Genomic DNA, 22129 nt, shown 5'->3' on the forward strand with positions numbered 1-22129 from the left:
TTAGATGCCTGTCCAAACTCTTAATAAAAACAAATATATGTTTTTTGACATTCAGAATGAAAAATACTGGTTTACAATTCTGTGGTTATATTTTTATCTGTATTTTAAATATTTTTTTATTTTCTGATTAATATTATGTCTTCAGAATAACTTTACTAATCTCTTCATTTAATTTTTCTGACTTAAGTGAAAAATTAGTATTTTTTAAACTTGAAGCACTGTAATTTAGATCTTATTTTCAGTCTCCCATTCAATTTTCTTATAGTTCTGCATAAGAAATTTTTTTGTGTGGTGGTTTTTTGTTGTTTGTTGTTTTTACTTATTTTTGCTAATAGTACTAACTTTCTTAATTAGTAAGAAAACAATTGTTTAGATTTATATTGGAGACTTGTATATACGCTGAAGGTCTTTTGTTCAGGGGATGGACAGCACAGTTAGGGGCAGAGAGATCCCTTTGTGCATCTGACATTGTAAGTAAAGAATGCCTTCTTACTAATACCATATTGGAGTTAATAAGTTTATTCTTGAATTTTGGATGACAAATGGAGGCGTGATTTTTAAATTGATATCTTGGAGTTACCATCACATCATTCATTTATTCATTTTACCTCTTGCACAGAAATGCTGTTGCCGTTGTGTGCAGTGCAAGAGGCTGTTAGTTATTATGGAACTAATTCTGAGCCTCTTTTAGATATTCTCCTTTTTGCAATTAACAAGATCACTTTAAAGTGAAATCGCTGATTGAAATCCCCAAATTTAGAGATGTTTGTTACTAAAGGTTGTACTGAGTATAATGTTATACTGAGTTTTTATCCAAGCTACTCATAATTTTCTCATCCACCATGATCTTGTAAATGTCTCTTTCCTTAAGCTTTCCCCACAGCAAATACATTTTTTTTTTTGTACTTTGCAGACATTTGGTTGTGATAATATGATAATATTCTGAATGAGCTAGGCTTTAGGGAAAGGAATTTGGGGGAAATATTTTTAAAATCTGCTAGATCATTTTTTGAGAAGAGGTGCATCTTTTATTTTATTGTGTCAAAGTGCTATTTTCATTAAAGCTACATATCTTTTACCAGTTCTGTTGTCAGTGATCAGCAGAGACTAATAAGAAGATTAAGCTATTTTTTCATATATAAGTTTGCATGCCACTGAGTAACAGAGCTGCTAATTACCCCTGAATGTGCGAAGATACTTTTATTTGATGTAGTGTGGCCTAGTGTGCATTAATTATCGTACAAGTAGCCATACCACTGAATTAAAGAATTAGCATGACAAATGATTTAGATTACAGGGTTACCAAAATACCCTCACAATAAGGCTTTAATACTCAGAGTAAATCGAAACTCGTTAGACTTTTATTTTCTGTTGCTAAGTAACTGCCTGAAAAGGTAACTTTGCAGTTTAAATGAATATGGACAAGGCTAATGTTAGGTACCATTTAGTTCAACATACAGAAATGTTATGTCAACATTAACTATACCAGATAACTTTATGAAGAATATATTACTGGTAAAGCTTATACATCAACAGCTGAGATAGTTTTATTATAATTTTCATAGAGTTCAACTGATGTAGTTATATCATCTAAGGGAAAAATGAGTCAGTTGTTTGAAAAAGTGTGATTTATAGTTGCAGCTATTGAACTACAGATTTTTTAGCAGCTATTCAACCCTTTGAATTAATACTGAGTGCTACCCATTAAACCAGTTCGATCACCTGATAAATCAGAATTCTACTTCAAAATTTATGGGTTTTACTATCTTTTGATGCAAATATACATATCTTCTCAAAAATAAAATATTCATACTTACAGTATAAGCATTTTAATGAACAGTTTATTCAGTGCAAAACTAGTAAACTTTTATCAGATCTCACAATATAAATTTGTAGTATGCTATTGTGGCTGTCTCTAATAATATTGTGAAGTGTACTAGCATGTGTGGATTCTTTGCAAGATCCAGGTACACAACTGAGACTTTGCACTTTGAGGTTGGATATATATGTTGAAATATTCTATTTAGACAAGTTTGATTTGAATTAAATCCTAACTAATTGGTAACAAGTTTTGATTGATAATGCAAAATATTTAAATATGTAGTTATTAATTTCTTGGCATTTTCTTTTGAAGCTATATACACATTTTTCCTTCCCATCTTTTTATCAATATAGAAATAAGTTAATGCTCTTTCAGTCAGAAGGCTTCTTTCTGTACTCTCATCATAGAATACTTCTCATTGCTTTCATGAAAGCTGGCTGAATACTAGGAGTGAAGTAAAAAAAAAAAAAAAGAGGGTAATTCACATTCCTCGGTAGTCAACAGAATGGTTTTTCCAAGATAGTTTAGAGCTCTTAGATATTCTTATCTGATTTTTTTTTTTAAATTTTGTATCTATTTTCAAAGATATTTTAGCATCACAATTGAATCAGTGGTGAGTTTATAAGCTTCAGGTGGGAAAGGTAGTTATACTAATAATGCCAAAGGCTGCCCCAAATTAATCTGAATTGCCCCCTAGCAGTAACAGAAGTCTTTCTCAGTGTAAGATGTTGAAATGAAAGTTTAGTTTGCCACTAGTACAGTTTACAGTCATGCAAAATTCTCATTTTGTGTGCTGGACCATATGTGCAGTTTCTAAACTGCGAAGTATTTTGATTGACCATTCTTTGCTTCAGTATAAATTCACTGCTTTTGTCAATCCTAAGAGGCTTTCTCCTTCAGTGTTTCATTTTCCTTGTAGTATTCTAGGAATAATGAGATTAATTTAGCATATCTAAACTCACTCAATTCTAGAATGCACAGACTATAGTAGTGAAATACCAAAGCTGAATATTTATTTTGTCTTCTTGTAGTTACATAATAAATGTGCTTCACATCTAAAGCCTGAATGTGACTGTGGACTTTTGAAGGACCATATTTTACCACCCACATCAATCTGCCCAGTAGTATTGGTGAGTTGTCTGTATTTTTATTCTAGATGTAATATTCTGTCTTAGTTAACAGCTGAAATGATGTTGGAACTAACTTACAGAGGATTTGTTAAATTCACAGGACTGTGTGAACCTTAAACCTAGTGGGTAATTCTGGCTAATTAGTTATAGGTGCAGTTGTGCTTGATCCTCTGTGTATTGCTTTTTCCTTAGTGTGAGAATGAACTTTCTGTAGGGCATATTATAACTGAAGCTGACTCAGGTTTTATCACTTACTCAGACTGTACTTACCAGAAACTGTATAGGCAGAACACTTCTACATTTTACATCTTTTATAGATCCAACTTCCCAGAATAATGAAGTTATTCTTATAGACAGTTTTTGCTTGGGATGCATATTGTATATCTGCAATGCTGAGGTCTCTGATCTAAGCCGGAGGTTACCTAGAATGATGACACTGGCCTTGCAGTAAGCTATGCATCAACATTATGGTATATTTTATTCTGCAGTAGTGGACAGTAAATTTCTCTGTCCACAAAAACAATAACTCAATTCAGTGAAAATAAAAGTGCATGCTGTATATGTAGGTGGTACTGAAAAGACCTGAGCAGCTTATGATGAAAAAAAGAGGTCTTCAGACTTAACTTATGTTTTCATTAAATTGGATGTTTTGTGCTGATGAAAATCATAGTATCATCATATAACAGAACAAGCATGTGATTTTCTTACTTTAAATACATTTCAAGAGTAACAGTAATACATTTCTAGATTTAAAGAATGATTTTTGGCAGTGAAAGAAAGTACAAAAATTTGCCTGCTAATCTTAAACCTGTTTCTGATTAGTAGTAATATATATGTTTATTTTTTTAATAATCCTTTCACTGTTTACTTGTCAGCCTGATAAGGAAGGAATCCTAGAGTTTGTTCCTCAGCATGAGTAAACTGGTAGTGTCCCATAGCTGTTAATGAAGGTAAAAAAGCAGAAACCTGGTTTGGTATTTATGAAATGTTTTTACGTATTTAAGAAAAGTCAGAAGAGTAGTTTTACTGTTCATCTGTAATGATGTTTTGATATTATCTGGGCATGTTCTGAATAGTAATTTCAAAAATATTATTTTAAGTTTATCAGATGATTGCATTTTCCATTACTTTATTTAATTTTCAGGTTTTTAGGTCATATTAAAATGTGGAAATTCTGGTTTTGTTATTGGACAGGTTTTGTTTTATTGTTATTTATTGTTTGCCATTTTTATAAACTGAATAAAGCCTCTGCATGAAATTTCATCTTCGATTACATGTATTTGTGTAACTCCATTTTCTTTTCAGAGGAGGAAGAGATGTAGCAGAATTAAGATTTTTATTCCATAATTTGAGTTTAGTTAAGTTGTTTAGAGGACAGATAAAACCACTCTAGAGTCATCCTTGAATAGGTTTGTTTTATCTGCAAATTTGGAAGATGTAAGCAGACATAAATGTTTTCCTGTATCAGAATCATGTTTCAGTATTGCATACTAATGATGTAACATGAAACAAGTATTTCAGCACTATGTTTATACATTGTTTAGAATAGAAAATATTGGAGTGATGGGAGCTTTATAGTTTTGCAGTATATTTGTTGCTCTGTTTTCTTTCAAAAACGTATTAAAATCCTGAGTACATTACAAATAATATATCAGTGACCTATCTACTAGGAATTCCTCTTAAAAATGTTTGATTACAGTGTATGTATTATTTATCTCAGTAATTTTTTAATTAGTTTCTCCCATTTCCTGCTAAGGGGATTCCTTTAGAGAAATATAGGGCCTCAGTGAATGTGAAACCAGCACTTTCACTGACAGCAAAAACAGTGAACGTACAGACACTGAAATTCCCTGAAGATGTAATAGTAAGTGTGTCTGTTAATAGAAATAGTGTGTTAAGAAATTGCAAATCATGAATCTGACAGGCTTTCATCTAGGACTCAAGATAGCTTCAGCGATCACCTAACCAATAATGTACCTTGCAAAGCTACTTACATGTGGAAAGCAAGAAAAAGCAGGCTGCCATTTTTATCATATTCTACAGGGTTTTCTGTGCCATGTTTGCCCTCAGTTACTTGGAGGTATCAGGGAACTTTTCAGGTATCTTTTTCTCACTGTTGTGCTTTCCGCCAGGCAGACAGCCAGGCCTCATACAGCCAGTCACTCATTTGCTTGCTCCACCAGTCAGGGACGGTCAGAAGAATGCAAGTGAGAAAACTCATGGATTGGAATAAGGACAGTTTAATAGGTAAAGTGAAAGCTGCATGTGCAAATAAAGCAAAACAAGGAATTCATGCAATACTTGCCATAGGCAGACTGATACCCATTTCCAGAGAGGCAGAGTTCATCACATGTAAGTGTTAATTAGGAAGACAAGCACTGTAGCCCTGCACATCCCATATTCTTCTTTCCTCTAGGTTTTGTTGCTAAGCATAGCATCACGTAAAATATCACAAAAGCACATAATACTTTGAGCTGTACGGTCATCTAGATATATGCCTTAGGTTAACTGCGTCAGCTTTCCCGGCTATGTCCTCTCCCATATTTGTGTCCCGCTCATCCTACTATTACAAACAAGAAAGTGTGACTAACAGCAAAGGCCTTGATCCCGTACTGTTCAGAAACAGCTAACGCATTGATGTTTCAATGATGTTTTTGTAATAAATCCAAGACACAACACCATGCAAGCTACTAAGAAGAAATTAACTCTATCCCAGTCAAAATGAGTTCACTCGCCTATAAGAAGTTAAGGTAGTTGTGGGAAAGACAATATGGCAAGTTGAAAAATAGTTTATATTTGATCTCTCAAAAGCTTTGGCTTCTTTTCCATCCATCCTTTGGAATTCCAGACTTCTTCCAGAAAACCATCAAAGTTCAAAACTCTGACAAGGATACCTTCTTAAAGATGTTCCCTCAACAGTACAGGAAAAATCCCTTCTCGTTTCTCATATGGAAATAAGGACATTCATGTTTATGTGTATTTCTCATCCTTTACATGTAATTTTTTCAGTTCTTGTCCAACCTAGATTCTGTCTGCAAAAATAAAGAGAATTTTTTCATAAATCATACTTCATAGCAATGTATATTGTACCAGAGTTACCAAACCAACAGAATTGGCCTCTCCACTGCAACTTGGTGTCCAGGGCCACATTTTTTTTTCCGTTTCCATTGATGTCAAAAGCCACTGTAGCAACTTTGAAGAATAAGCTAAAAACCCTGTTCTTCCTGATGTTAGTATCACAGAAGGTGACATTTCTTTTTCTTCTTTTCAGACTAGAAATTGTTAAGAAACCATGGGGAAACTCATGCAGTAGTTATTGTGTATTGTGTTGTGAAATAATCATGCATCTGTCTAGATTCAGTTCCACATAAAGATTTTTCGTATCTCACTGCAGTACTTTTAGACATTTTAGTGGATGCAGTCCATTAGTCCTTTTTACCTTTTGTTTACTGTATATAAGGATTATACAGTGAAGTTTTTTTCTTGAGTTAAATGAGTTCTGTTATAAACTGTTTGTAGAGATCTCAAGTGATAGTCTTTTAATAGATGTCAGATACGCTTTAAAGCTACTCTCTTTTATTTCAGTAACATTTAAATTAATTCATACTGATTGAATAAATGTACATTGAGACTTGTTTCCTAATGAGGGCACATTTAGAGGAAAGGTTTTGCATCATTCTGATATCCTGTGGGTAATTATATTCTAATTATATGGTGGGGGGGGAAAGTCTATAACTCAGTACTGATCTTGTTCATCGGACCCAATTAATTACATGCACATAATGAAAGTTCATGATAAGGTTGACTGTCAGTGAGTTTAAAAATCTTTAACACAATTGAATCCTAGCCTACCAAGAGTACAGAATGAGATCATAACCAGGTTAAAAACTGAGTACTGGAATGAGATGAGTGACTAGAGAAGAAAAAAATTGGTCTTTCTCTCTGGTATCACTCCTCTCCCCCAGTCCACCTCTTTTAAAACACGGAAGGGGAAAACTACCATACCTTTTGACTTCTTCATTTCGTACTTTTCTTTACTCCATTTATTGATGAATATATAGGATATTCTATTTTTAAATTATGTACATAGAGAAACATCTAGAATTTTCTATTTCCAACCAAAATAGTAATGGTTTTGTCTAATGACAGTTCATGTAATAAACGCCTATTAAGCGTATATATATATATCATTAAGTATGATTATTTTGATTCCATTATCATTTACGTGAGTTTTAAAATGGATTTTTTAAATTTAATTTCTGTCATTGATTTTGTAAACTACAAATAAAACTATTAATTTTGGAGAGAAAAAAAAAAGATAATCGTGGAATAAATTGTAAGACATAAGGTGCCTCAAAAGCAGTGTGAGCATTACTATATGCGAGTTACCACTATCTCCATAGTAACCAGTTATTTCAAAGGGGGAGATTCTGATGAAATACAGAAGGCAAGAAGTGAACAAAATAAAATTTTAAATTGGATAAATTTACTTCTGTTTGATTTTCAACTTCATTTTCCGGCATTCTAGGATGGTGAGAAGTTTGAAACTTTTTTATAAATGAATTTGTTTTTTTTCTTTTGCCTGGTGGCAATATTTAAAATATTTTAGGACAAAATCATAAGCATAATTTTTTTATATAAAATCACTGCATACGGCATCTGCACGTATAATATAAAATAGAAATATAAAATATAATCATAAGTAGAGTTCACTTGACCTCTTAAAATATATTTAGCTGTATATTTTGATATTTTCATAATTTAACCCAAATTTATCTGATTTGGGTTAGGATTTTGCTTTTTGTTTTTCAAGAACATAAATAACCATGTTCAAAAAATCTTCTGTTTGTAATTAGTCCTATTTAGGCACATAATGACATAGCAAATGACGTGTTTTAGCCAAGTGCTGTGCCTTGTGAAACTAAACAATATACATTATGATCTATAGCTTCACACTTCTGTGATTTTTATGTAAATATTGGAAGTGTGTTGTGCTGGAAAAAAAACCAATGCAGTTTAAAGCTGAAAGTACTGTACAATAGTTTTATTTCCCTAGAAGTATTTAGGGAGAATAAATAGCTTGTGCCTGTTCTATAATTGCAACACAGTAAAATAGATACTTTTTCATGTCTGATAATATGCTTTATTGGTATTATTTTCCTGTGATAGTTAAATGTTGCTCACATAGGAAAGCATAAATGTACAGATAGCAAAAGGGACTGAACAGTTCCAGTTTCCAGGTTGAAAAATGAGCCTTCTTTAATCCCTTTCCCAGTTTTTTAATCCTGAAATGATTTTTCTGTTTTTGTTACAGTAGAGAACAGTGTTAACTCAGTTGAATACAAGCTCAACACGGAAGTCAGTGTAGTGTGTAAGCATCTCTATGAGCAGCCTGTTTCTTTGAATTAAAGTACTAGCCTTGTGCTGAGTTTTTCAACGTACAAGATACCACAAAAACAACTACTTGAATTTATATGCTTCCTCAGGGGTATATGTGTGTGTAAATTTTAATCTGGTTATGAATATTAGGTAATGGTTTAGCAATTGAAACAGATGAAAATTTTTATTTTTTTTTTCCTTCTCAGTTGTGTATCGTGTTGCAGATTCGGTTCTCTGCAAATCTAAAACAGACGTGAAATATAATGGTGTGGTTATCTACACTAAGAGCTTTTTCATTTCTTCGAAGTCAAAAGGAAATTAATAATTGCCCTGGAGGAAAATGTATCTTCCTAACTAATTATCTGTTCGGCAAACACAGTTCAATGTTAAAATAATAAGATGCTGATAAACTGAAATGGCAGCCATTCAATCATTTTAATTTATATCTAGTTGCCTGCCCACAACTCATTACTATTGCCTGTCCCTAAGTTTATTTCTTACTTTCTCTCCTATTGAAGTGCTTTACACCCTTGCCTATATAGAATTGTAGAATGTTTTGGGCTGGAAGGACCTTTAAGATCATCTAATTCCAACTCCCGGCTGTTGTCCAAATCACCTCTCACTAGACCATATCACTAAAAGCTCCATCCAACCTGGCCTTGAACACCTCCAGGGAAGGGCATTCACAGTTTCTCTGGACAATGTGCTCCAATGTCTCATCACCCTATGAGTAAAGAATTTTCATGTTCCATATTTTGTCTTTTGTTTAGGTCCCTTCAAGTACTGCAAGGCTGCAATGAGGAGCCTTCTCCTCTTCAGGCTGAATAAATCCAACAGTTCCTTGTTGAGAGCAGTCTTGTTTTGAATCAGAGAAATATTTTAGAGAGCATTCTCAAATGAAATCTCCATTCTAGAACTGTCTTTTTCCATATATTAAGGGTACCAGTGATTGAAATATACATATATCCTTCAGATTGTGTGGTGCAGTATGTGTATGTGTATTTACACACGCGAATATTTAATTACAAATGCATCTAAATCATAAATGGTTGTGGCATCAAATAGCTATTACAAACAGATTGCACCCTAGGGTTTTAGTTTGTTGTTAGTTTCTGTTTTTCTGTTTTGTTTGTTTGATTGATTTGTCTTTGGGTTTGGTTTTTTGGTTTTTTTTTTTTGTGTGTGTGTGTGTGTGTGTGTGTGTGTGTATGTTGAGGGGGGGTCATTTTCAGGTTGTCTGACTGATTCTCTTCAGATACTGTATAACTGTGGACAGGAATTAAGTGGAAGAGAATTTTTATAAGCAGACTCTTGAATACAACATAGATTTACGAAACGACAGTGTAGGAGTACTTGATCTAATATCTCTTTGCATACTAAAGATGAAATTTTGCATCCTTTGGAGACTTCCACTAAAAAAGTAGCTCTATGGATTCAAGGACCAAAGAACACCAACCCAACCTTCCTCCAATTTATTTGAAAAGCACTAAACTTTAGTCTGGTATTAAGTCGTGTGTTTATATTTCCACTACCTTCGTGCTGCAAACGTTTGAGGATATTTTTGCATGATATTCTATGGATTCCATCAGATCATCTTCCATGATCAGATTCCTCTGATAAATATATCTTATGAACATGTATTCTGGGCTTTCAAGTACACATATTATCTGTAGGTGTATACTATAAAAGTAGTCACACAGAAATCATCTGATGTTTTCAGTAGTTACTTGACAAATTGTGTAATGATATAAAACCATTAGTGAGTACTAATGCTAATATTCACTAATGGTTTTATATCATTGCACAGTTTGTCAAGTAACTAATAATCCTGTTTAATGTACAGATTCTAAAAATGTACTGTTATGTATGATCACATGATATGTATGATGTATGATAATTTTTGCTGTATAGGCAGCGGATTCCATGTCAGCAGATAAAATGTAAACAGATAATTAGTAAGTCATTAGTATTCATCTGTTTTCTCATGAGTTTCATATTTCTAAATGTCACTTTTGTGTAAAGGAAAAGACTGTTTATGCAAAGAAAGGATAGAAATACTGTTTCGACCGTATATGTTTTATACTTCGTCCACTTTAATAGAGGAGAACTTTGTAAATAATGTTCCTTACACCGAATGAGGTTTCAAAGACTTAGGAGATGAAATAAAAAGAGCATTCCCTAAGTACCAAGTACCTTATTTTATTGTATGAAGTAGCATAGTCCTCAGGTTTCATAATACTTTCAGTTATTGATAAAATGATCACACATACTATTCCTGGAATATGAATTATGTAATGTAAAACACTACGGGAGTAATGTCTCAGGTTGTGCAAATACGTTGTGGGGGTGGGGGTGAAACACAGTGTATGTTGGTTGTTGAAAACAACTGCAGCAAGGTAAGGTTCCTTGTGAGAGCCCTTGCAGTGCCCCTTGCCATCTCAGCTGTTTGGTATTGCAGCCTAACCTTCTTTTTTTCCAACAGACGCTACCCACTTTAGGAGGTTTGATCCCTGAGGTGCGTAATGGGAGGCATCCTTGTGCGCACAAATGCTAACGGATCATGATAACGTACATTTTTCTTGCTAAAAGTGCATTTTGGGGCTGAACTATAAATCTATGCATGGTGTTCTGTGTTGTTGTTTGGAAGGCCCTGTCTCATTAATTCTTTAATTCTTATTTGGATTAGTGAAAGATAGATTCAGCTGGATAGTTATTATCTGACGGTGCTTTCTGGAGCAGTTCTGAATCCTAGAAGCTCCATCCTCTCAGTTAATGGGTAGTGATCTCAGTGTGAGAGTTCAAGGAGAGAAAAGAGGGTGGGAGATATTTAAAAATGGGTGGAAAAGATTGTTTTGGTAAGTACTGTTTTGAAAGGTATTTGCTCTGGCATATACCAAAAGAACAGAAAAGTTCACAATTCTTTGAGCCGTCAAAATGTACGATAGCTTTTGAAATGCTGTATTCAATATCTTTGTCAACCTCATGCATGTTCTCTAAACAGAATCATTCACAGATGCATTATCCATTTTGTATGCTTCAATTAGAAAAGATATTAAATACAGAACAGTTGTTGTGTCAGCATTTCTTATGCTGAAAAATAAATGTTTGCATTTTTAAAACCATTTCTTCAGTGCATGTTAAATTTGGATTAACATTGCTAGAACTTGCAGAATATTATCCAAAGAAGACTTTCTTAAACTGTTTTGACTTGATAAGAGAATGGAACTTGTTGGTTCCTGACAATCTTGGATATCTTAGTAATGTTACATTGTGGTTCCTGAAAGAAAGAGAGGTGATAGGAAATACTATATTAGTACTCACTTGGAAAAATAGACCTTCAAGTATAGTGTCATCAAATATCTATATTTGATTTTTTGTAACACTTTAGAGAATTCCATATCAAGAATATACCTTTTCCTTTAAATTGTGCAGAGTATATGGCCTGAGTTTTGTGGTCACTGCTTAGGAGGAATTGTTTTGATCTGTAAGGCAAGCAATTGTTTTGCTTATGGGACGTGGAAAGCACATTGCTATTGCATCAGTCATAGAGCCAAGGTCAAATGAAGGTATTTGCTGTTTTGTCTCATGCTGGGATAAAGAACAGTATCAAAAATTTTGTTTAAAGTAATTGTTACTGGATTTTGCTCAAAAATGGGTGATAACAGAAATTTTGGTTATTGTGGTAAGCATCCTTAATTTTCAACAGTATATAAATACTTTTTCTCCAAGTAAAAGAAGAATTTTGATGCCAGATGTTACAAGGCCTCTTTTGAATGGTGTTTTTAAGCTCTTAATATACCCATAATCTATGTCAAATCTGTTCCTTTCTGTTAACTTTGAATCATCTAGACTTTTAAAAATCCTCTCTCCTTCAGTAATTTTGGTTTTGAGTTGCAGTTTTCTACTATTCATGTGTCTGCACTTCTGAAATCTCATTTAATTTCTGAATATTTTGCAATATCCAGTTTTGGCCTTATAAGATTAGATAATATAAAATTCTATTTATGGTGTTATTCTCAATTTGTATAGAGAGTGTTGACTTTTAAGAGTAGAGTTTGAAACATCAAAGCCATTTTAAATATGTAGTGAGTTATGAAATTTCCTTTATGCTGAAGTGTCATACTTTCTATCCTTAGCACTAGCCAATATCACTGTGCATTAAAGTTTGTATTAGCTCACAAGTGTACTGTTTGGATGCTCAGAAACTAGTCAGAAACAGACTAGAAACTAGTTCTAATTTCTAAAAATAATGAAGCATGTGAACACAGAGCTGCTGAATTCTCAGACAGCATTCTCAACCTTAGGGCTGAATTTCACTGCTTTAGTTGTTTCTACTGTTTTCTGTGTAAACTGATGGCATTGTAGCCTAGATACTTGGATCTCCTTTTGAAATGGTCAGGTTATTCAAAGCATCCAAGAACTGTTAGCTAACTTCTTAGAAGTCTCCTTTTGTGGACTTCCTCATTTTTTTCCTGAAACATAGTTTTTTTAAATTGCCTTTTATAGGTAATCTAATTATAGAATTGTAGAATCAAAGAGATTAGAAAGGACCTCTGGAGTTCTAATGCAGGTTCCCTAGAGTAGATTGCACTGGAAACTGTCCAAATGGGTTTTGAATATCTCCAGAGAAGGAAACTCCACAACCTCTCTGAGTAGCTTGTTCCAGTGCTCTGCCACTCTCTAAATAAAGAAGCTTTTCCTCATGTTCAGTTGGTGCTTCATGTGTTCCAATTTGTGCCTGTTGCCCCTTGTTCTGTTGCTGAGCACCACTGAAAAATGGGATTGTACCCATTCTCCTGACAACTGCCTTTTAGATATTTATAAACACTGATAAGATCCCTTGTGAGTCCTCTCTGCTTCAAGCTGAACAATCCCATGTTTCCTCATAAGGGAGATGTTCCAGGCTCCTCATCGTCTTTGTGGCTCCCTACTAGACTCTTTCTAGAGGAGTCTTACTTAAACTGGAGAGCCAAGAACTGAACATATTACTCTTCCAGATGTCACCTCCCTCAACCCTCTGACCGTACCTTTTCTTATTGTCTTTCATGGCCACAAGGACAAACTCTTGGTTGATACTCATGGTTGATTTGCTGTCCACCAGGGCACCCAGAACCTTCTTTGCAGAGCTCCTTTTCTAGCAGGTCAGCCCCTAATCTATAACAGTGCTTGCAGTTATTCCTCCCCAAGCGTAGGACTCTACGCTTGCCCTTATTGAGCTTCGTTAGCTTTCTCTTCCTTCACTCAACACTCCACTTGCCCTGGTCTTGCTGAATGGCTGTGCAGCCTTCTGGTGTGTCAGCTACTCCTCCAAACTGGTATCATCAGCATATTGCCACAGTTCTGCAAAGTGCCTGACTACCCAAAACAGTTAGGGGTGATTTGGGCCACTGTTTGCTTCAGGATTAGATTGAGGCTGGGTTGGTGTTCAAATTTAAGGAAACCAACAATGATAGAAAAACAGTGGTGAGAAACATCTGTGTTACGGTGATTCTAGAAAGGCATAGTGTTAAGCTAGAAACTATTCCGTTCCTCCCCAGGGAGTCTGTGTCATTGCTTCTTACCAGTTTAAACTGCTAGAGAAAAAGTGGCATGGATTAATTGCTTGTGCAATCCCTTAGGCTTTATCATCTTCAGAGATGGTATGGAATGTAAATGGTTAATGTTTAATGGAATATTTACAGAGGACAATTGCAGGGGATGCAACAGTGTCCTTCATGTTCTTTTCCAGTGCAGCAGCTTTGTGCCAGCCCTTTCCCCTGACAATTGAAAGCCTCCTCACTCTTGTGAAGTGAGGAGAGTGGCTGGAGAGCAGTCAGGATTGGTTTTACTGATTCTATTTGACAAACATCTGCTTGTCTTAATTTATGGTGCATTTTTGGACAAACTAAAAGGACATGCTGGGTGCAGTTTATAAATAGGATAAATGACATGCAAAGAGCAAGGACAGTTTTTGCTTTCAGAGTTTTCTGAAGTGACCTGACAAGAGTTGCAAATGTGATGATAACAACATACAAACTTCTAAGCGTTTCTTTTTCAAAAACCAATCTGATTGTGCTGTATATCACCATCAAAAGTTGACAGCTGCTTAGAATCTAATGTAGAATCAGAACTTCAGCTGGTTTCCTTCTGAAACAAAATGCCTTTTTTAAGAAAAAGCTGCTTTAAGGGTCAGCCTCTTGTAGATAGACCGTCAAATGATCATGGTACATTTAGAACAGGTATATTTTGTTGAAAGTGGTGAAATACTCTTGAAACATCCAGCCTTTGTTAACAGTTAGAGATTGTGAGATATAACTGATCTGTTAAATAATTACATATTTTGTATGATTGGTTTTAATTTTCAGAATGTTAGCAATGTCAGATTATCTTTTCAGATTGCATTAATTTCTGTTGTGACTGCACACCTTCATCCATCTACTGCCTAGTCATTATGAAATGTCCAGGCAAATAGATATTTTGTGAAGTGGACAGTCATTGTGTAGTAGCTTGACTGAGATATCATTTTCATTAAAGTAGAATCTGGCATTACTTTCTAGTCAAAAAGCATAGAGGTGTGATCTTAGCTATTGTTTTGTAGCATTATATAATGTGCTTAAATGTTTAATTTTCTCTTTTTTCTTTTTTTTTTTTTTCTTTTTTTCTGAAGGAAAGGCAGGCAACGGTGAAGAAAGAAAAGGGTTGTCCGCAGCAAATGAACAAACTGGGAGAACGAAACAAAATGCAGAGAGCAAATTCCATCACTGTAGATGGACAAGGTCTTCAGGTGTGATTATTGTTATTTTAATTTTAAGAGAAATGCAGACAACAATAGAGTAACCAATCTTTAAAGAGAAGCACTTCCTATGCATTAGTTCTTCTAATATTTCACTCTTACATATTAAAAAAAAAAAAAAAAAAGCAAAATTCTTCCATCTTTACAGTAATCCCACGCAAATACTCTGCTTCTCATATGATTGTAGGACTTAATGAGATGGAGGGCAAACATTAGCTGTAAAGTACTTGTGCCATGAGTGAAGCTGGATTTGATGATTTTAGTGTTTGTAATTCAACAATTTTTTGAATTTATGCTATAAATCTATTACTTGGTTAGTATTGATTCATCCCATTTTCACTTTTTAACTGAAAGATGGATGGATTATATTTCAAAGATGTTATTACTCCAGGTATTGCCAAGGAGGGAATTTGGTACGTCATAATTCAGGGTGGAGAAAGGCAAAGTAGGTTTCAGTAGTAGCAATACTACTGTAGGGTAAAGTCACTGTTCATTTGTGTGATGATTCTTCTTGAGTTAAATAATTACTATGATAACTATGTGATAATTGTTTACTAAACATAGTAGACTGTTCTCTCTTCCTTTTGATGTGCTACAACTGAGCTTCAGTAAAAATGATTCTGTTATCATAGATCAAACACTGAATGCTTTATAATTATTTCATAATGAATACCATTTTGCCTGTATAGAAAGACATAATATTTCCTCTTTTGAGGTTAGTGAAACATTCTCTTTGTGACGACTCAAAGGGAAAAAAGAAAGAAGGGTAAAACTTATTCAGCCTCATGATGCTAGTAGATGACCTAGCATTATACTACTACGGTGGTCATTATCCATGGCTCCCAGCTCTGTCTTCATGTACTTGCCATCCTCATAGGCTGCATTACTCTTCAGATCATTTGAGACAGACAGAGCATAAAGCAAAAGGCGTAGAGTATTTGCTGATGGAGTAATTAAGCTCTGTCAAACACAGTGTAAATAGTATTTTTAATAGAATGGTACTGGAAGTTAGAAAACTCTATGTTTACTAAGTATGCTTCCAGTGTGCGCAAAAGCTCTAGGTTGAAAAGTATCTTTGAAATGTCCTTTTGGTAGCAATGTATCATCATGATTTTTGGTTTTACTTCTAGTGCTAGATTGCTTGTCCTCATAGCTTGTTTTCTGCAATCATTCAAGTCGGTATTTCACACTCCTGTGATACAGTGCCTGATAGGTTCAAAATAGTAATCTCTTAGCACCACTCTTGCATATGCAACATTCTTAAATTATTAAAATCTTCTTTTAGGTAATTATGGCATTAGATTTTCTGTAATTTTGTTATTGTGAGCCAAAACTTATCTCTTTCAATTACGAGTCCAAAACTTGGAATTTGTAATTGCACTTATTATTGTTTACAAAGTATCGTATTACACTGATAGCAGTAGAGATAATTCTGCAATGATGTATTTAATTTTCTGATCTTCGTATAGTCACTGTTTCTCTCTGTTAAATAAAATTGAAGTAATAAGAATCCATCTTTGCACAAACCATTAAAGGCCTGCTCTGGAAGTAATGCCTCCTATTTTGTTATGTTGGCCCAAATTGTCAGAGGCAGGTATTGGTGGAATGGCTGTAGAAGTTGAACCTTTCTGCCAGCATTCCCTTAAATTTTGTTGCCGTGTGGCAGATGGCAGTGGTGTGGCAGTCTGACAGAATGGCATCTGACATGGAAATGCAGATGAAGCAAAGATGTGAAATTGAATTCTTTCACGCAAAAAAAATGGCACCCACTGATATTTGTCGACACTTACTGAACATCTGTAGAGACCAAACAGTGGATGGGAGCACAGTGAAGTGGTGAGCAACATGTTTCAGTAGTGTCAACAGCATCATGAATGACAAGCATGTTCTGGACAGCCATGCACATTTGTCTCTCAGTGAAATGGAGAGCAACTTGATAAACTCATCTGCACAATTCAGTGGATTACAACTATGAAAGTGTATGTGTAGCTGAGTATCATCTTCAGTGCATTGGAAATGGTGGCAATGTTGGAATATCACAGTTTGTGCCAGGTTGGCCCCACAGATTCTCACACAGGAACAGAAAGAACACCGTATACAAGTTTGTCAGGTCCTGTCGAACCAATACAAGATTGAAGGTGACAGTTTCCTGAACTGCATCATTACCAGTGACAAGATGTGATGAAAATGCATAGCTAATAATGGTGACTGCTGAAAAAAAATAGTGTTTTGAAGCTGAGAATTTGCTCTATCAAATAGTGTCAATGTACTTTTTGCATCTGTTATAGTTCCCATTGAAACAAATAGGAAGCATTACTTTCAGAGCAATCTTCATAAATTTTTTTTATTGGTAACAGTAATCATAAGCCTGGTCATTGTGAAAGATAAATGGACTCCAAAGGATACCATCGTGAAAGACAGATCTGTGGGACTGTTGAAGTTATGGTGTTTTTTTTTTCACTCACAGATTGTATAATTTTGAAATGTTTTCCACAGTCAAAATAGAACTAAGTAGGCTTGTTCTCAAAAACTTTAAGTCACTTGTCCAGTTACTGCATAGAAGTTGCCTTTATATCCTTCTAGATTAAGGCCTAAAAATGTTCACCTTTTCAGTCTAAAACTTTTAATTGCATTATGTAAAAATCTATATTATTTAGAAAAGCTAAAAAACAATAATTGGAAGACATTATTTTAGAATTCAGTGGAACACAAACTACTTATTCAATTATTGTTTTTTGATGATCTTAAACTTACCTGCAACAGTAAAGTTCTGAAATAAAGTATTTTTATTTTATATATGTTCAAATCTAAGTTTTTGTTGAAAAAAGTATCATGACCAATCCTTCCTTCCATCAGACAGCTGTGTGCAGATAACTTAGTGACAGTGGAGATCTGCACAACTTAAAGACAATTAATCATAGTTAAGCACATTCATCTTGCTTCTTTCCAGCTAACCAGCATAATGATCAGGATTATTATTTCTAATTAGAGGAAGTAATAGATCATGTATAACCTTAGGATGAGTCTCATTAATTAACCTGCATCCTAAGGGATTTCAGTAGGTAGTCCATCTCTGTCACAATGAACACCATTGGTTTACACGTAGTTCACAGGGACAAACATCATGGGAATTGGCTAAACAACTAAAATTGATTAAAACAGTAGATAAAAATTAAATATATGACAAACTTCACTATATCCTGTAATTTGATATATGTTTCAACATGCACCACTATACTGAAACAATCTACAGTGACAGAATCTGATCTGGGCTTAGTTTTGTACTTGGTTTAATTCTAAAGTTTGATGGAGCTTTTCCTTATTATGTGTTAAATACTAGATCAGAATTTGATCAATTGTTTATGAAGTTATGGATGGAATTGACACTGTACTGCTGAACACATGCTACTGAAAGAAGAGTGCTTTCAGATGTCTGTTTGACTATGTTGCTGTGTTTACAGGATACCTGTAAGACATGTTATGTTCCTTGGTTCTGTCCTAAATTAAATTCTGTGGAACATTCAAATGAAAAGATTTTATTGTTTCAGCAGTTGTGATTAATGATTTTAAGCAAGAACTTTAAGTACGTTATTTTGAAACAGTAACTAAGCTTTATCATCTCTGTAGCTGATAAGTAGTGTATGACTTCAGAGATGTTGGCTTTAAACTCTTAATATTTTTTTAAACATTCTAGACTTATGTAAGCCTTTTACATTTTTCAGTCTAGAGCAATGACAGTGAACGCTTGGGTTTTATACCATCTGATATTATTATTATTACTTCGAAGGAAGAAGTTAGTTTGTAAGCCATAGTTTGTCCTTCTTTTGTGTTTTCTTCTCTCCTTTAAAATTTCAAGCTTTCTAAATTGTTCAGAGGAGCTGGTTATTATTCTGTTTGTAACATTTTTAAAGCATGTGAATTCATATCATATCAAATATTGCAATTTTGTCATTTATTAAAAATTAAAAAACAGCTACATGGAGTTTAAGATTTCATCATTCTTTATTTCACCTTTATAGTACAGTGTCATTTCCTCTTCTCACTGCAAAATGCAGTTTCTTTATAGCTTTTTTTCCATAGGAAATTATTATTTTGTCAGAATCAATCATGCATTTCTTAGATTTGAAGTTTTCTTCTCTATTGAGAAGATATTGACAGATATAACCTACATATAGCAGTATTGTTTCCAATGGAATTACAGGTTAAAATGACATCACAGTTGTATTATAGACACCGAGCATTAAACACGTGTGTATGTATACATGTATTTAATGGTATTAGTATGTATTACTTTGCCACAAATTACGAGTTTTATATATATATGTATGTATATAAATTAAATATTATTGTAAATTGTAGAATTGCTGCCAGCTAGGTTACAGAACTTAACATAGTTTGCATTAAGCCTTTTGCTTTCTGTCTGCTATAAGAAAAAAAGAGTGCAACACAGCATTAATGAGCAGCTGTGTTATTCTCTCCTTTTAGATCACTCCAGTTCCAGGCACTCATCCACTTTTAGTTTTTGTCAATCCTAAAAGTGGTGGAAAACAAGGAGAAAGGTAAGACTTGCTCTCTCTCTCTCTCTTACATTTTCTCTCCCTTCTAATTTCTGTAATATATTTTAAAATGATTTTTAAGGCTTCGTATATGAAAAGACGCCCGAAATGTAAATATTTTTTATAATGGTGTGCTTCAAGTTTTGACATATCGTTGCCCTGTTTAGAAGAGGTACACACCAGCATACAGTTAGAAATCCTACAGTTAAAAACTAGAACAAGCTCTAGGTTTAATTTAACATCGGAAGGAAAACTTACATTCCCTGTATGATTTTGTGTGATTTGCATGCAGACGTGTTGTTACATTTTGACTTTTATATTGTAACTTCTAAATTAGAATGTTTTTATTTTGGTGTCATTGCTGTAATTTATCGTTTAAGTCTTGAAAATGTTAGTCATCTAGCCAAGATCAAGCTGAAGATGATACATAGGTACTGGATTATGTGAATACCAAAAAGGAGGGATTCAGTGTGTTTCTAAAGCTTTGAACAATTGAGCACTTGAGTCAACTTTCCCTACCAATTTAATGCTGATTCCTTTAGACCGTTTCTTTGAAACACTGTCTCTTAAAAAGCCATCCAACAAAGGGGGGTAAAGAATTGTTGTAAGGACAATTCTCAGAGCTGATGCTCATCTAACCAAAACTGCACTCAAAGTCCTCTGAAAGAAGATACTAGAATCTAGAAGCTGGATATTTGTTCCCTGTACTGATATACCTGAATATCAGCAATGTCAACAGTGCCAACTACGTTGAAGATGGTTAATCCAAAAGGTTCACCATGCCTACCTCTGCAATCATAAGAATATGCTACAAACCAACAGTTGACCATAAAGCATTCTTTTTTCAAACATAGCATTTGGTGGTCCTGATGGGCAGTCAGGAGCATTGTAGGGGTGATGCAGTAGCATGCAGTTTGCCTTTTTTAGAGTTCAGATAGGAAGTGAGTAGATCAGAGATCCAGTCTGGTAGAATATAAATAAGAAGTACATTTGAGAGCCATATTTATTTAGTCATAACCAAGGCACAAATTAGTTAAATACTGTTTCACAGCTTTCAGTCCCCAGCTCAGAATTGGTCTCAAGTTCACTATCTGAATGAAGTTGACACAAGGCACATGAAATATTAGATATTCTCTAGCATAAAAGCAAATTTGAAACATTTTCTCCGGTTAGAGCTCCCATTTCCATTCACAAATTGCAGTCTGACACTCTCCAGTTTATTTTGATGCAATTGTTACTGGTGCCAAACTGATCACAGAGGTTATTTGAATTTAAAAAAAAAAATGAATCCCACTTTATTCACTAATACTGTTAACTTAAATTGGTATTACACACTGAAGTATATAGCAGTGGGATATCAGTAGGAGTAGAGGATAGGTTGTAACAAAAACACAGTTTCCAAAACAGGCTGGGAGGTGGTGGGAGAATGGGGGGAAAAAAACACCAAAAAAATCCTCCACTAATTTTTGTGGATGAGAATTTCATTATCTTGATTCATTGAAATCAAAGTGGTTTTTTTGAGAACTGTTTCCCAGTCTTTATTTAGGATTTTCTCTATTTGAGAGATCATGATGAATTGAGTTATGATTTCTGATTGACTTTCATTGAACACAGAAAGGTTACTGCAGATACTGTCAAGGCTCCAGTGTTCCCACAGTTCCCTGTATGAGATTTTATGCCTTGCCATATGGTAACCCAACCCATTTCATTGCCCTTAGAGATTGCGTTCATCCATCTGATAACCAGTTGAATAAATGTACTCCCCTAAAAAGTACTCTTGCCTTTTCCTTTTGTATATTTTTTTCCCTCTTGCCCCTAAAAAAAAAAAAATAAAAAAAATCTCTAAAGCACAAAGGAAGGGACTGAGGATTCCTCTAAAGAAACAAAGCTAAATGCTTTTGTTATGGTTTTTGAGTGTTGAAAAAGAGGTGTGGTGAGAAAGGAACATGTGGAAGGAATGTATTCAGGCACCACAGCTACTTTCTCAATAATCATGCAGATTACCTTATTGATGTGTTTTAAAGCTTGAATTGTTAGAAAACCAGTTTTGCAGAAGGTATAGTGATAAAATCATATCCTTTATGTAGGTTTCTCTTTTAAAAACTAATGACATTATTTTCAGATATAACTGAAAAAAAAAAATATATAGAATGCTATGAAAATAATCCAGTTGTATATTCTTCTAAATAGATTAATATTATTGCCCATCACCTGAAATATAACTGAATTTAAACAAGTTTGTTTTGGACTTTATCAGTTTAGTACAGTGTATAATCCATATGTATGTGATAAATTAGAACTGAAGTGTAATTTAATGTTTATTAAGGAGAAAATTGCAAATTAGAATTAAAGTTGATGAGCTTAAAACTTTCACATACCACAAATAGATTTCAATTAAAAATGAAGTTGGATAGGAGTTCAGCAAAGCCAGTCAGATATCTTTCTCAGGACAAATCACATCATAGCTTGT

The 22129-nt window shown here is 34.2% G+C and overlaps 1 protein-coding gene across 2 annotated transcripts in view; it reads left to right on the top strand.

Annotated features, from left to right (window-relative positions):
• Positions 1 to 22129, top strand: part of DGKB (diacylglycerol kinase beta) — a 324210-nt gene that overhangs the window by 90746 nt on the left and 211335 nt on the right. For both annotated transcript variants that reach the window (XM_042889110.1, XM_042889111.1), the window contains exons 13-15: positions 2854 to 2952; positions 14978 to 15094; positions 19589 to 19662. In XM_042889110.1, the coding sequence (XP_042745044.1) occupies positions 2854 to 2952; positions 14978 to 15094; positions 19589 to 19662 (290 nt within the window). The remainder of the gene's footprint in view (positions 1 to 2853; positions 2953 to 14977; positions 15095 to 19588; positions 19663 to 22129) is intronic.

Source organism: Lagopus leucura, unplaced genomic scaffold (assembly GCF_019238085.1).
Source record: "Lagopus leucura isolate 7727_CA_CO unplaced genomic scaffold, USGS_WTPT01 Super-Scaffold_100157, whole genome shotgun sequence".
Taxonomy (NCBI): domain Eukaryota; kingdom Metazoa; phylum Chordata; class Aves; order Galliformes; family Phasianidae; genus Lagopus; species Lagopus leucura.